The sequence below is a fragment of the Centropristis striata genome, chromosome 9 (assembly GCF_030273125.1).
Source record: "Centropristis striata isolate RG_2023a ecotype Rhode Island chromosome 9, C.striata_1.0, whole genome shotgun sequence".
NCBI classification, from domain to species: Eukaryota; Metazoa; Chordata; class Actinopteri; order Perciformes; family Serranidae; genus Centropristis; species Centropristis striata.
In genome coordinates, this window is record NC_081525.1 from 29,100,540 (window position 1) to 29,117,862 (window position 17,323).

General features: G+C 38.0%; 1 protein-coding gene across 1 annotated transcript in view; it reads right to left on the bottom strand.

Annotated features, from left to right (window-relative positions):
* Positions 1–309: 309 nt before the first annotated feature.
* Positions 310–17,323, bottom strand: part of LOC131978068 (lisH domain-containing protein ARMC9) — a 38,893-nt gene continuing 21,879 nt past the window's right edge. Inside the window, exons 21-26 of the mRNA XM_059341576.1 lie at positions 15,577–15,675; positions 14,570–14,685; positions 12,512–12,606; positions 10,790–10,895; positions 5,298–5,488; positions 310–1,443 (exon numbers count right to left, since the gene is read on the bottom strand). Of these exons, the coding sequence (XP_059197559.1) occupies positions 1,421–1,443; positions 5,298–5,488; positions 10,790–10,895; positions 12,512–12,606; positions 14,570–14,685; positions 15,577–15,675 (630 nt within the window). The 3' untranslated portion in view covers positions 310–1,420. The remainder of the gene's footprint in view (positions 1,444–5,297; positions 5,489–10,789; positions 10,896–12,511; positions 12,607–14,569; positions 14,686–15,576; positions 15,676–17,323) is intronic.

Sequence of the window (17,323 nt, forward strand, 5' to 3'; positions counted from 1 at the left end):
TAGAGCAGAAATGTTCCTGCCGTGTCTGTGTGACATCTTGATGAGTGGAGCACAAAGAGTTATTTCTTTTCAGAGTGCAGCACAAAGGCTAGCACACAGCACTGTGTGGGCACAACATGCCAACTACTGGCTGTCAGTAATTAGGTAAGAGGTGGTGAATTATGATTCAAGACTGAGTGGCAGATCTTAGTAGCAGCCAAATGGGATGTAATATGGAGCTAATAATCTTTTAAGAGTCACTTAATTAAGAAGAATTTAAATGTATTCAATATAGCAGTTAATGGGAGCAAAGAGACCAACATCACCCAGTGACATGTGTCCCACATTTATTTAAAAACACTTAAAAATGATCGGCTTTACAACAGAAAAGCAGCACTTAACATAAATATACTGTACATCACCACAGCTGGAAAATAGAGCAAATGTACAAAGAAAATGTCGGATTTAAGACATTTACACAAATTCAAGTTTTTTTTTCAGATGTTGCATGGATGGTAGTGTATGTTAATAGCAATAAGCACTTCTAAATAGTTTTGTAAAAACATGCACTAGCCTGAAAACTCATGCCCAGACCTGTGTCCTTCCTGTAAACAATAAAACGAGAGCAGATACTCGGATATGAGATAATGCCTTATATTTGAAGTAATGCTGGTACAATTATTTATTTATGTGGACGGATATCTTCCACCACAGTCAGAAATCAATATATACAGTACGTAGTGAAATTCAGAAGATTATAGATTAGTAGAATCAAGTTGTGAAACGTCACTTTTTTTGAAAAATATCTTTAGAATGACTCCAAAATCATATTTATACCAATAATCCCCCGTTTACATGTAATTAAAACCTGGTGGAAGCATGCTGCACTTTAGTCTGAACACTTACGTTCAGACTTAAGCACAGATACTGAGAATATATCACAAAAATAAGCATCTCTGGGACCCTGTTTATGCCAGCTTGTGTGAAGGAAATGCAATGTGCTTTTGTAAGAAAACCAGTAACCAAAAAGTTAATCAATTATTCTCTTGGACTTCCCCAATTCAGAACTTTACCCCCCTTCATCTTGTTGCACATTCATTTTGCCATGGCTGGAGGATGTTGCACATATTTAGATGTGCCAACTATCACCTTGCTGAGAGAGTGGAGAAATTCAGGGCCAACTAAGGTTACAAGGTGCAGAGGGTTGGGCTGCTGGGGCCTGTGGTTATTGTTACAGAAGTAGTCTGTGCTGAAGCTGAACGGGGGGGGGGGGGGGATGCAGAGCCACAATCCTCCACATTGTTCCAGCCCCTCCTCCTGCTGCTGCCGATCCTCGACCATCTCTGTTGCCCTGACCCTGATCACAACCTGGGGGGATGATGTTACAGGAAGCTCGATGCTCCTGGGGAGATAGGGCTACTCCATGGTGACAGTTCCCTCTTCACCTTCTCTTTGACTGGCTGCCTGAAGGAGGAGAGAGAAGAGGAAGAGGAAGAGGAAGGAGGGAGGGAGGGATGTGGGGTTTGAGAGTGTCAGATGTTATGTTATTTATTAGAGGTGTTAATCTCCAGAGGCCCCACGATACGATTTTATCCTGATACTTGAATCACGATACGATATTATTGCGATTTTAAGCATTTTGCGATATGGTGAGTCTTGCGACACAATATCATGCAATTAAACTGTTTAAGTGCATTTTGTGTCCACAAAATTAAATTCAATCAAGAAAATTCTCAGTCTATTCATCTCACTCCTTTTTTAAAAAAAAATTCTCCTTAATGAGAGTCAAACCCACAGACACACACAACAAAGTATTGTTGTAACATCATTTAGGGCAGAGTGACAGTCCTGAGAGAAAACTATGTACTTCCTACACTTTCTCTAGTTCCACAGCAACATAAGAGGGATCCCTCATCACGTGAATCAGCCTTGTCAACATGGCTTGGGCAGGATAATGCCGTTTTTTCCATCCTGTCAAAATGGCGAGGCAGCGGCAGCTCCACTGCTTGTTTGCGCTGGCTGAGTGGGTGGTCAGCTAAAAAAATGCCTCCTCTATCTTTCCTCAGCCAAAGGAGCGTCTCTGTCAGTCACAACAGATGTGTTTACCAAAAGTGGGCCTGAAAGAGGACCCTGTCCCAGCGTGTGACTGCTGTCTCTGCAGCCAGACTCCACCAAGCAGCAAACATTAGGCATAATGAGACCTGACAGTCAGCAGAAGCTGCCTTCAAGTGAAAATAAATTGAAAACATAGAGACTAGGGAACATACCAATAAAAGCCAAGGATGCTCACATTAAAAGTGTACTTATTTAGTTTGCCATGTCATGTGCGCCTGCTTATTGCCCTTTAAGCGGAGCTGCGATTAAGTGACTTCCTCAGAAGTCGATCGATGTCTGACACTTGCCAGACCTCAAAAGTACAACACACACATATGAGGATGTGGTGGCTTGGACTGACCATTAGGCTCTATTATAGGCTTTATGGTAAGGGCAGCCGGTGTAAGAGCCGGAGGTACTCGCTCATCAAATGCAGTTAAGATGCATGAGAGCATGAAGAGATGTTATCACAACAAAGAGCCCCAGAGCAACTGATCAGGCCATCTTCACTGCAGTGACTCAAGTTCTATGTTTAAGATGTGAAGTTGACAGCAAATACACACAGTATGTGGATCCTGTAGGGATGGGCTCAGCAAACCTACTTTTATTCCTTCTAACTGTCATATATGTATTGCCAAAATGAAAAAAACTATCACACTGTAGCTGGCAATGTTTCCAATACAACTTCACATGATTATTACACCTGCTTTTTCTACACTAAACTTCCCTATTCTTCCATCTGGAGGAAATTCAACCAGCCTTGTCTTTGTGATGTGTGTTATGTTGTTGTGTTATGTTATGATGAATGTCCAATAGGGTTGTCAAAAATATAGATACTCAAAAAAGTATCGATACTAAAACGTTGTATCCGGATACGATACTCATTTTCAAAAGTATCTATACCTAGCCAAGGAATGAACACTTAAGTTAAGTTATTGTTATTTTTTTTATCAAGCTTGCCTAATACTGTGCACAGCATACAACCTCAAAATATTGTTCTAATTGTTATTGTTTATTGTATTTATTTATTTATTATTTATATTTTATTTTTTCACTACCTCAGACCTGAAGCTTGTTGCAGTTTCTTTTTGCACAACTGTTTTTTATTATAAATATTTAATATTTATTTAAATATTTATCTAATTTTTACATGTTCCATTTTAATAAAATATTTCTGTTACATTTTTTTTGTTTTTATCCTTGTGGTATCGAAAATGGTATCGAGTATCAAATATTCTCCTGAATATCGGTATCGAGTTGAAAATTTTAGTATCGTGACAACCCTGATGTCCAAGGACTGTCTCTGTGGCTCTGTTACTACAACCTCAATCCCCAAAGAGCTGGGACTTTGTCTAGAATATAAATAAAACAGAATAAGTAAATCCTTTGTCACATATATTGAATTGAAACCTATCCAAAACAAACTGATAAACCTCTGTTTTTGTAAATATACATAATACACACTGAATTTTAAGCATTCTATTTTAATTAATATTTTATACTATGTCCAAGTGTTTTTTTGGAATCAAAGTTGAATTAGTGAAATTGAAAGGATAGCAACAAATGATCATAGATTGTAAAGGAAAAAGTCCAAAAGAAAACCAGGTATGTAGAGATTTAAAAAGACAATGGTAAAACATGGCTGAGGAGTCCTAAGTCTGCTGAATCTAGGGTGACTTTGGCCCACGAAACTGTGAAGGAATAAATGGTGTGAAGTATCTAAAATACTTTTCGTCACAATAATTTAATTGTGTCACTGTAAACTACCGGTATACAAACTCAGGAATGCAAAACCTCTGAAACAAAGTAATGGCATATTTTGTTACAGGATTTCAGTTGAAACTGCTGACATCCCTAAATGTAACTCAAGATGTGAGCTCCGTGGAAACTGGAGCATGATTTGTCATTTTACAGTAAATCCCACTTTTGTCTTGTTGCACGTTATTGTGAGTCCGCTTTTGTTTTACAGAACAACTAGAGTGGACAGTTCTGGTAAAACCTGTTTGTAAGGAGAAGGAAAATTATAATATTGGTTGAATGAAAAATGTCTTAGACGAACAGAGACTTCAGAGAGTTCAGACTTTAGATGACTTGTACAGGCAGAAAAGTCATGCACCCTAACTGCTAATGAACTCCACCACGGAGCAGCAGCTGTTGTTCCATGTCTCTATTGCGTTTCAGGTGTTGGTGGAGATGTACTGCACTGTTTCTAATGAGGTAACTGTGGCAATGAAGGACTTCTTCTCTTACATTTATGAAATGGAATACTTTGATTTGTCAGTTGTTTAATGGCCAGAATTAACCAAAATTAGTCATTTTTGTGAATGATTACTAGCCAGTTAAATGTCCTAATTTTTTAGATTATAATTAGGGCCGGGACTTCAACGCGTTATTTAAGATTAATTAATTAGCGTTAACTAGCGTTCATGAGTTCAGACAACAACAAACCACAGTGAACATGAAGAAAGAAGCTGATGAGAGCGCTTTGGTTGGCCCCGTGGATGATGGGACATTTTGTTACATAAAACCAACGGATGGAAGCGTCGATAAGAGCATGGTTGTGTTGCTATGCAACAAGGAATTTGCATATCACCGCAGCACATCCAGCCTCAAGTATCACCTCAATGCAAAACATATAGCAGCTAGCGGCTAGTGTTGTAGCTAGCGTGGATTGTGTTTTACTTAAAAAACCAAAGTATTATAGTTTACAGAAGGTCTACCTACCTATAGGCTAACTGAATTTCTGAAATGTACTATATTTCTAAATATGCTATTGCTACACTTAATGGCAAAAATTGCACTGGTCTGTTGGACTTGAACTAAAATAAACAATATTTTTGTTGCTTAAGCTTATGTATTCAGTCATTATTCAATGGTATACTAAAAATCCATGTGAAAAAAATTACTTCTCACTGTTCTCAGGTCAAATATTTATATGTGATTAAAATGCGATTAATTTCGAATGATTAATTACAAAGCCTCGAATTAATTACATTAATTTTTCAAGTCCCGGCCGTAATTAAAATATTAGCATATAAATGCTAAATTTCATATACTGTTATGCAGGGTTTTATCCACATTACCCACACCTGACTAATGAAACAAAGACTGACATAAACAGGCACAGAACATAGCTGGTTATCTCCCAAAGCAGATGATAACATAGACAAAGCAACCACCCGGAAGTGAAGGTTGCCAACACTGGCTGCTGGGTATATGCTTACTTCCACTTCGTCCCCCTCCTCCTGTGGAGCTGGCGGAGCCCGGCCGGCTGCTCTGCTGCGGCTCCGACTGGGAAAACTGGGGCGCCAGAGCCGGGCCTCGAGCCCGGTGAGCACTGCTGTCCTGGCTGGCTGCTGCTTCAGGTGTACGGGGAATCTTGGGCTGGCTTGTAAATGCAGGGACATAATCACCACTGATGACAGACAAAAGCAGAGGAAGAAGAAATTATAATAAAAATCACCAAATCCCAGACAATTAAACAATACTGGCTTATGAAAATGTTCAAAAATAAACCACAAGAAGACAAAATAAGACAGTAAACAGATAAACTGGGTACAGAACATCTACGTAATTAGGTATTGTTTCCATTAGGTGCTTTTCCTTCTAGTGAGCCGCTATAGGTGTGACTTGGGAGAGAGGATCGGCCTAAGATCTGCCCAACTTCACCGGATCAGGTACCCAAAGGAGGTACTTTCTGAGCCGCTACTGAGCCATTAATACTAACTAGTCAACGCTGATACGGTTGAGGCGGCGATTTCGCGCATGTGTGATTCATTTGCCTCTTTTTCTTCTTGAAGCTCAGATCTCTGGACATCTGTAGTGCGATGCTGCAGATGTTTTATCAGTCTGTGGTGGTAGTGTGTTGTTTTATGCTGCAGTCTGCTGGGGAGGCAGCATCAGACACAGAGATGCAAGGTGGTTGGACAGACTGGTCTAAAGAGCTGGTTCTGTGGTTGGAGCCAGGTCGGACACACTGGAGGAGGTGGTGGAGAGATGACCTGTCAACATGTTCCAGGCCATCCTGAAATACCCAGATCATCCGCTACACAAAACCTTTATGGAGCAAAAAAACAGCAGTGGACGGCTCCTCTCTCTCTGTTGCAGGACGAAGAGATTCAAAAGATCCTTCTCTCCTACAGCCATCAGGCTGTCTCATTCTAACAGAGATTCTACCAGACTAGCTGAATTTACCCTCGGGGATGAAAAAAGTAATTTTGATTTAATTTGATTTGGTGCAAACTGGACGCTGAGTGGTTAACAGCTCCTGCTTTGCTGACTGCAGCTGGGAGAAACTGCTGCAGGAGTACTGAGCCGCTTGTGAGTGCTTTGGGACAGCGCTACTCATTAAGAAAGAGTCTCCAATAACACCAGAAAAAGTCGCTAGATTTGTCGCTAGTCGCTTTTTTGAAAGAGTCACTAGAGGGGTATAGTAGTATAGAATAGTTGCTAAATATAGCGCTAAGTTGGCGCTATATAAGTATAAGTACATAAGTTCCGCGTTGGTCTGTTGTCATTTAAACTCTGTTGGTTAGCCGTTACAAAAGCACCTGTATGGGAATAGAGGCCGAGGGGAACTAACTAGTGGGCGGAGCCAAAACACTCCTTTTCCAAAAAGTATTCAGAAAGTACTCAGTGGAAACACGCCTATTTACTACATTATGGCTATATCAATCAAGCCAGCCTTGGGAAAAATGAAAAAAGCTGTCCTTTATATGTATATATCATATCTATATATTTATAGATATTTTAGACACTTCTTATTACAGCTTCTCTTATTTCTCAGGAGCTTACGGTTAGAAGGATCATTCAGAGAGGCCATCCCTTCATCTCAGTAACAGATCTTATTTTACAGAAGGTCTCATAGCACAGAATCATGTCTTTCCTGGGTACAACATCAACCTTGCACAAACCTCTTGCCCTTGACACTCGATAGCAGCCATTTTACATGTTTCAGTCGATAACCTCCACTTCTGGTGATGGCCTGCCAGACTGTTTTATCGATACCTCTGAGATACCCAAAGGGGACAACTATCAATAGGGACATCCATACCACATGGACCCTTGGGATGCCGGCGTCATACATGCATGTATGTTTCACAATTCTACATGATATTATTGTGAATTGTTGTTGTTTTTTACGTATTCAATGTAATACAGTTGAAACCAGAAGTTTATACACTATAGAAAAAGACACATATGCTTTTTTCCCCTGACTATCTGACATGAAATCACTTTTCCTGTTTTAGGTCCGTTAGGATTACCAAAATTATTTCTATTTGCTAAATGCCAGAATAATGACAGAAGGATTTTTTAGACTTAGACTTTAGACTTTTTAGACTTTAGACTTCTTTTTTTTTTTTAATTTTTTATTACTTTCTTCAAAGTCAGAAGTTTACATACACTAACATTACTATGCCTTTAAACAATTTGGGAAAGCCCAGATGATGATGTCATGTCTTTGGAAGCTTCTGATTTATTGACAACATTTGAGTTAATTAGAGACACACCTGTGGATGTATTTTAAGGCACACCCGAAACACACTGCTTCTCTCTGTAACATCATGGGAAAGTCAAACGAAATTAGCCATGATATGAGGAAGAGAATTGTGGACTTGCACAAGTCTGGTTCATCCTTGGGTGCAATTTCCAGATGCCTGAAGGTGCCACATTCATCTGTTCAAACAATTATACCCAAGTCTAAACACCATGGGAATGTCCAGCCATCATACCGCTCAGGAAGGAGACGGGTTCTGTGTCCCAGAGATGAACATGCTTTGGTCCCAAATGTGCATATCAACCCAAGAACAAAAGCAAAAGACCTTGTAGTAATAAGGTCACAATAAGGTCAATAAAGACCTTATTGTGAAGATGCTGGCTGAAGCTGGTAAGAGTGAGTCATTATCCACAGTGAAACGAGTACTGTACCGACATGGGCTGAAAGGCCACTCTGCCAGGAAGAAGCCATTACTCCAAAAGAAACATATAAAAGCCAGATTACAGTTTGCAAATGCACATAGGGACAAAGACCTCATTTTTTGGAGACATGTCATGTGGTCTGACAAAACTAAAATCAAAGTGTTTGGCTATAATGACCATCATTATGTTTGGAGGAAAAAGGGGGAAGCTTGCAAGCCTGAGAACACCATCCCAACTGTGAAATAAAGGGGTCGGCAGCATCATGTTGTGGGGTTGTTTTGCTGCAGGAGGGACTGGTGCACTTCACAAAATAGATGGCATCATGAGAACATTATGTGGAAATACTGAAGCAACATCTCAAAACATCAACCAGGAAGTTAAAGCTTGGGCGCAAATGGGTCTTCCAAATGGACAATGACCCGAAGCATACTGCCAAACTGGTTACAAAGTGGCTTAAGGATAACAAAGTCAATGTTTTGCAGTGCCCATCACAAAGCCCTGATCTCAATCCTATTGAAAATGTATGGGCAGAGCTGAAATGGCATGTGCGAGCAAGCCGGCCTACAAACTTGGCTCATTTCTGTCAGGAGGAATGGGCCAAAATTCCTGCCGAATATTGTGAGAAGCTTGTGGAAGGATGCCCAAAACATCTGACCCAAGTCATACAGTTTAAAGGCAATGGTACCAAATACTAATGAAATGTATGTAAAGTTCTGACTTTCAAGAAGGTAAAAAAAAACATTCTCCAAAAAAATCTCTCTCTCATATGCTAGCATTTAGCAAATAGAAATACTTTTAATAATCCTAATTGTCCTAATTAAAAGTTTAATCTGATTTAATGTCAGAGAGTAAGAAAAAAAAATTACGCGTCTTTTTATATAGTGTATGTAAACTTTTGGTTTCAACTGTATGTAAGGTATTGAGAAGCTACTTGTCTTTACTGTTTAGCGTGAGGTTCAATATTTCTGACTGACCAAAACAGATCTTATATGCATGTTTCTAGTGGTTCTTCTTTCTTTGATTCATTATGTATGCTAATTAATAATAATAAATGTGTCCTTTTAATGCAAATTCACATAATCTTTTGCATCTCATTTACATCGGCGTATGCAATAGTCAGTATTGGACAAAGATCCTATTGTGTTACTGAAACAACACAGGGCAATTTGTAGTTGCGTCTGTGTGAGTCTGAGAAACAGGATCACAATGAATAAATGACTCTTCTGCCTCCAGTCACACAGTGAATGCCCCCAACTCTGCTAATGTCCTTATCGGGCAGGAGCCAAACGTCCTACATCCTGTGGAGCAATCCCATACCATAATAGAAGGATGGATTTCAGACAGCTCATTCTTGTTTTTGCTCACAGTAGTCTCGCTGGCTCCAGAATCCCTGATATCATCTGGAAAAACTGAATGTTACAAAACCAGAATTTGCTCTATGAAAGTGAAAGCCTTTAACAGATTACAAACATGCACACTCAGTCCTGTGAAGCAGGGAAGTGAAATATGCATAAAATTTACATGAATAACCACAAAGTGACCAACAAAAGAAAAAAACAGAGTGTCAAGACTTCAGTCTTTAACTTTGATGTCGAGTGGAAAAAAATGCCCCCCAGGTGTTACCTTGAATGAGTTTGAAGCAGAGCTTTGAAAACAAAAAGCCAAATTGCTGCGTTGCTAAGATTCTATTCACTTTAATATCAATGACTGTGTCCTAAAATGTCTTCTCGGTATAAAAGTCGTTCCTCCAAACTGGGGTGAAATGAGGCTACTGAAGTCTGTATTGTAGAGGTGTTTTACGTTCTTGGGGAGGGGGGATAACTGAAGCGGTTTCCTGGGACTCATTAGTCTTGGCGGGATTCAGGAGTCAAGTTCCTCTGGGATTTAAAGGAGAGGAGAAGCAGGGGAGCTTTGATTGAATGGGTCTCTTTGTGGGAACTGCTCGTTTAAACGCATGTCACAGTCTCACAGACCAGCTTGGCAGTGCTGAGTCACCGATCGGTGTTGAGCAGCACCCTTGCCAGCTCTCTCTTTGCAGACAGACAAACACACTGACACACATCAGGGTTATTTGCATCATTCCCTTACAGCCATATTCTGGCTCTCTTTATTGGTAGTTGCTCATAAAAATACTGCATTTGAGGTCACACACGGAAGTTTGTTGTCCATTATTTATCTTTATATATTTAAATTTTTCTCTTTTTAGTACATTCATCATTGTCTTATTTAAATCCAACCCTTTATTATTATTATTTTTTTTAAATCTCTTTTGTGATTTTCATAACCACAGAATCACCCTGACTGAATTCAGTTGTTCTGACACCTTGTCTGTGACATGGATTTTTTGTGTTGCTTTGAAATATATATATATATATATATATATATATATATATATATTTCAAAGCAACACAAAAAATCCATGTCACAGATATATATATATATATATATATATATATATATATATATATCATCCACCTTTCAGCAGCCTGTGGTCAAGTTCGGCCTTCTCTCCTTCTCAGAAGTGACCATGCATGCCCCCAATAGATCCTTATTCCATTTGCAATGCCTGTTGAAGTACACTGTGGCTGGAGCACTTCCATTAATGTTGTTTTTATCTTATGCTTATAATGCATTAGACAGGAAACTTAAAATATATAATGATTTTTGAGTTTAAGATCTCTCATTGTTTTAGCCATTAAATTGCAGCAACATTCATGAAAACACAGTCTCATTGTGTGTGTGTGTGTGTGTGTGTGTGTGTGTGTGTGTGTGTGTGTGTGTGTGTGAGTCAGTTTACCTGGATGAGTGTCCATTGTGTTCCTCCTGGGAATGTCCTTTTCTGGCTCGCCCTTCATATGGCCCTTCCAACTCGGACTCCTGGGACAACCGGCCGCACTCCGAGTCTGAGAGTATGATGGAGGAGAGAGATATATTAGGACTTCATCACTCTTGTTTTAGAACTGCATCTAACTTTCGCATTTAAATTTAAAGCTGACATACAGTATTGTGCTCATTTTCAGGATCATACGTAAACATGCTTTAAATTGAAAAAAAAAATACTTTTGTCATACTGAGAAAAAAAGCCCAGTCTGCTCTGATGGTAGGTGTTTCCTCTGCTCTCTCTGAGTCTCTGCACCATCATTGCAGCCTGGGAATGACTTTACTGGCCATGAAGCAGCACTTTCTACCTATATACACTTACACACACACAATTTTTGAATACAGGTATGTGTATTTCTCCATGGATTGAGAGTTCTGATACTTTCATAGCATTCATTACATTACATCTAGATCTGCTATATAATCAAAAATGGATGGAATTTTCTTACTTTTTTGGTAACACTTTATGTTAGGGAACACATATTCAACAATAATTAGTTGCTTATTAGCATGCAAATAAGTAACATATTGGCTCTTAATGAGTCAGTATTAAGTAATTATTAATGCCTTATTCTGCATGGCCTTATTATACAACCAGTAGGCCATTAACTAAGAGTTTTCCATCAGTAACCTCAGAATTATTGCTTATTAGTAGTAAGTAAGTAAGTTGTTGTATATGAGTTATGATCTCAATATGCTTTACTTTGTATGGACTTTATAAGTCTCCACATAGCGGTGAACGAAACCATGGAAACGGCAAAAAGTCACCTTGTCCAGACCTTTGACGTGACTGGTGGCTCCTTTTGGATGATTGGATGAGGATTGGTAGATTGTAATTTCAATCATTACTCTACAAAGTTGGTCACTTTGCACCAATGTTAATCTCCCAGTGAGCCACAGTGAGAAGGTGGCTATTTGCCGTTTCCATGGTTTCGTTCACTGCTATGTAGAGATTATCAAGTGCATACAAAGTAAAGCATATTAAGATCGTATGTCAGAAACAACAACTCCCTTACTTATTACTAATAAGCAAATAATTCTGAGGTTATTGAGGAAAAACTCTTATTTAATCTCTTACTGGTTGTATAATAAGGCCATGCAGAATAAGGCATTAATAATTACTATAATAATGACCAATTAAGAGCCAATATGTTACTTATTTGCATGCTAAAAAGCAACTAATTAATGTTGAATATGTGTTCCCTAATATAAAGTGTAACCACTTTTCATATTACTGGACCTTTAATTAAAACAATTGTAACAGTACTGTTCCACATTTATAGTCAATCTGAAACACATGAGCACAACTTGATGCCATGGAAAGTCTAAGTAGGCCATTTGCCATTTGGTGCCCATTTTGCTGAGTCTTTATCTTTTCTGCTTTCTGAGGAAGTCACAGGAGCTTCCTTTGCCAAGTGGACACTGGGCATCACTTAAAAAACATCCATAGACCAAATAAAGAACAGCAGATGTTAGGGAAATTAAATTGGCACACAAAAAACAACTGATTCTCAATACCCACAATGTGTATTAAGTATAAGTAATCTGACTGCAAACATAGCCACAGGATATTTCACCAAAGATTACGTATATATTACTTTTAATAATAATAATTTCAAAATAAATGACACCCACTCACCGACACTGTGGCGTAGGGAGTCAGCAGTGCTCGGGCGACTGCCGGAGCGTGTAGGAGGTCGGGAGTTGTATCGTGAAGGAGGCAGGCTTCCTTCCCTACACGTAATACAAACACAAACAATACTGCTCAGCTTTTGTAAGAACTTGCATCAAGATGTTGATACTGGTAGGTAATAAACTAAATTCCTCTTCTATCACGTCTTTAAAACTTTATGTTAGGGCCGGGACTTGATTAAAAAAATGTATCTAATTAATTAGAGGCTTTGTAATTAATTAATCGAAATTAATCGCATTTTAATCGCATATAAATATTTGACCTGAGAACAGTGAGAAGTAATTTTTTTCACATAGATTTTTAGTATACCATTGAATAATGACATACATAATAATACATACGCTTAAGCAACAAAAATATTGTTTATTTTTGTTCAAGTCCAACTGACCAGTGCAGTTTTTGCCATTAAGTGTAGCAATAGCATATTTAGAAATATAGTACATTTAAGAAATTCAAAGCGGTCTCATCAGCTTCTTCCTTCATGTTCACTGTGGTTTGTTGTTGTCTGAACTCATGAACGCTAGTTGGTGCTCCAGTATAATCGGTCCGCCTGAAACTCATCCAGTGAGAAACGTTCCGCCGTGCAAAAATAAGTGTGATTAAAATGCGTCAATTTTTTAACGCGTTCATTTTTGTGTAATTAATTGATCTTAATTAACGCGTTAAAGTCCCGGCCCTACTTTAAATTAATGGTTTTACCGTTTTTCACCAATGCTACAGTCTGTAAATAAAGATACAGATACATTTGAACTAGTAAGTTATAAAAGCGTATATCAATTACTTTCTAGGAGTTGATGCTCCCTCTGGGGCAGGTCATGTGGAGTACACTGATCCCTCAAAGCTGTCATCACTCTAAAATAACACTTTCTTTTATACCTGATGTCTGGCTCACAGTATTTATTGACAATGATCTGCCTTTCAGTACAAAGCTTCTCCAGTTCCAATCTCTTCCCGCTGACTCATTCTTTTACAGTGCATGAACAATTCAGTCGGGAATTGTGGTGATTAATAGCAAAATGCATTTGATCCCATTCTTATTTTGACCTACTGCACTAGTTTTAAGAGAAGGAACTTTCTTATCTATGTGCTTGAACAAAGGGGCAACACAGTTATTGTCAAAATGACCTACAGGTCATACTACGAGCTATCTGTGCTGTTGTAAACTGATCTGCTTTAAGAGAAAATAAGCCAGACATCATATGGCTTTATCTAGATATAGTATTTTGTTGTATTTTTATGCATCATATGGAAATGGCTGCCCACAGCCAGTCTAAGTTATGTCTGTGAAGATTATAAGGACATACTTTATTAAACTAAATATATTTCACTTTTATATGAATTAACAATATAACCATAATGAGGCACAATTCATTGTTTTGTGCTAAAATAATATTTTCTATATTTTTGAACATATTTTTGATTCACAAATTCATTATCGTAATGCGTCCAGATAAAAATGTCATGGTTTCCCCACACTTATATACTATAAATATTTAATAAACTTTATAAAAATAAATATACATTTGTTTGAAAAGGTATAACTTAACAGAATATAATCAAATATAATGGTTGATAACAATGTATAAAGAACAAAATCTGAATGAAAATTGATGAGAAAAAATCATTCAATGTTACGGTAATGATAGAATTGCTTGAATTAAAATATGTGTATATTTTAATAAAATACATTTTGGTGATACCCGCTACCCTTGAGCATATTTAAGTGCTTGCCAAAGAAAAAAAAAAGAAAAAAACCTTTTGTTGTTTCTTTTATTTCTATTTAAAAATGTGTTACGGGAATGCATTTTGTTGCTCACAGTGTCTAAAAATGTCAGAAAATACATTAAAATTATTTAAATAGATTATAAATTCATATTTAACAGTGCCTTTAAATAGTATATATATTATAAAGGGTCAAAGAAAATATGAAATCAATGCTCTTCGATTTTTTTGCTATGAGCTGTACCATGTTCATGAGAATCACTCTGTGTGTGTTTAACTTACCCCACATTGACATTACGATGAGAACTTGGGGTGACTGGACGTTGTAGGGGTTCATCATGACTTGGTTGCGCCAGAGGAGTTGACTTCCTCTTCACTTTTGTCATGTTGGTCATAATCTGCACAAAAACATCCCAACATTTTTTGAATGCTTTACCTCAGACATCCTTTTCTGATAGGGAGTTGGAACTGCTATGCTCTCTTTAAAGCCACCTTTGACAAAAACAATAGTTTTGTCAGAGAACAGGAGTTTCTGGTCTACCGCTGAGTCGACCTGTCTAGTTAGTTTGTTTGTTTGTGTGACTTTGGTGAATCAAAACTAACCTTTAAAAACACCAAATTCACACAAGAGCACAGTCAAACTAACTGATTGAGGCAGCAGTAGACCAGAAACTCTCGTGCTCTGCAAGGTGAAAATAATGTTTCTGTCAATGGAGTCTGGTGGCTTTGAAGAGAGCATATGGGTAGAATGGCTTCAGCTCCCTTTTGGGAAGTCTTATCTGACAGCAAGGTAAAGAGATGAAATATTAAATGGACCTTTTTTATATACAACCCCAAAAGGTAAAACTGAAGTTCTATAAGCAGTCATGGGGGAGTTGTCATGTGTGTTTGCAGAAATCACTTTTATAAGCATTAATAATTGAACTGCTATCTTTAATGTGAGGACATGCTTGTCTGCTGATAATGTAAAATGTTGCAATTCATAAGGAGTTAAGAGTTTAATCCCCAAAAACATTTCAGTTCCCTTTATCACAGTTATTCTTGAAGAGGTTCATTAGGCCTACTGATATAATTTTTATACTGTTTCTCTATACAAGGCCAATATAGCAAAATATTAAGTTTCCTTTAGTTGCTGCATATTGGACTAGTTGGTACTGTATAGTACACACAAAACTTTACATTTCCTTATGTGCAGCTGGCTTGTCCGTTGTCTCACATAACTTATTATGAAATTAGCTGCCTTATTGTGAGAAGTGTAGTGAGTGTATATCAGTGTGTTTTGCTCTTACCCCCAGGTACTCAGTGGTGAGCAGACTCTCCCCGGACAGTTCCCTGGGCTGTGGTTGGAGAACTTCCTCTATATCAAGGTCTGTCTCCATTAAATCCTCCTGTTGCAAGAAAATGATCAGATAAATAAGCCACAATCTGTGGTGGACATAGGTGTGTTTAAGACAAATCTGAAACACAATGGCCATAAAAGACTACCCAAGAATGCAGTGTAGTGGGGCGGAATTTTTAAAAATGGCCACCAGCAGTTGGTTAAACATTTCTTTCCCATTGGGCCCACGTGCAATAATGGACATAATCTAGATCCTATAACCATATTCAACCAAATCAAATACTCACTCAAACTTTTAAAGACTTTTACAAAGTAATTGGTCATCTCATTATATTATAATGTTATTATATAGTGCCATGAATCAGTAAAAACTGTTATATATCTATATTTTGTTTTGTTTTTTGTCAGATGGTGGATGTTAGAGCAAATGTGGTACATATGACTTTTAAAGTAATTACTCACTTATACATCAGTTATTTATGTATGCACTTTATTTTGCATGTTTACAGACACCCCCATTCAGTTTAAAGCATTTCCTATTTGAGTATTAAAGGTACAGATCACCTGTTGGTACAGGGACGTTGGAACTATTTTCTGGGTGGGGGGGCTGTGGACCTCAGAGCCTCTAGGGGGTCAAATTATTTGGACATTTTAAAGTGAAATGCATCACTCTGGTGCACTTTGAGAGCAAAATTAAGAGGATCAACTATCTAATAAATAACATAGCCTGTACACACCTGCTGAACATATGACAAGGGCGACGAATGAAAAATAACATATAATTAATAACTTAACTAACATAAATTGTTTACAAACAAAGGTGACCAAATCAAACTGTGCACAAGATTTTTCAGCAACTGAGTCAGCAATTGTATTCCCTATTTGATAGGACCTTTAACATTACAGTCACTGGCGACAGAACAAAGCATTCAGTAGTTCTACTCTACACACAACTGCAGGCTATCTCACTCTGTCTCAGTCTAATGCTTTGCTAAAAGCATTAGACTAACCTTCTCAAAGCTTCTATTAAAGGCTTTTATCAAGGTGGGAACATTGATGACATCCAAAATGTCATGATGAACACTCATTATTGCCAAGTGGGTGTGTCTCTCCTACGTCATGGACAGAGATTAGCTATGTCGCCCCACTAGTGTCAGTAATTCCAAATTCACTTTTTAAAAATGAACTTTTTCACAGCAACACTGACATGAGTCTACTTACACACTAATACAATGCTTGGCACCAAGTAACACAGTGTGAGCAAGAGCCCAGTGTAGTCTACACTTGTTGGACTCACTTACACAAGTGGGGAACATATATCAGTTCACCCTTATAGCCATGGTAAATGGATAGCAGCTACAAAAACACCACATCTGAGATCAGAGGCAATGGAATAAGGGCACTCACACTTAAGGAATTCTTATGTGACCATGAGGGGGAAACAGGGACTCGCATACATATACACACATGCACCTAGGACTCAGCCATTCTCATTTGAACTTACTACCAAATACCTTATCTTGATAACCCAGTTTCCCATAGAATCCAGTTGGGAGACACCCAATATCTAATGTCATGCTGAGATTATTATCTAAAGGTTAGGGAAAGGTGTCAAATATGCGCCGTTTCTGATTATGCTTCCTCTCACCCTCATTTTTCATTCATCCCTCATTTTTGTAAAAAAAAAAAAAAAAAAA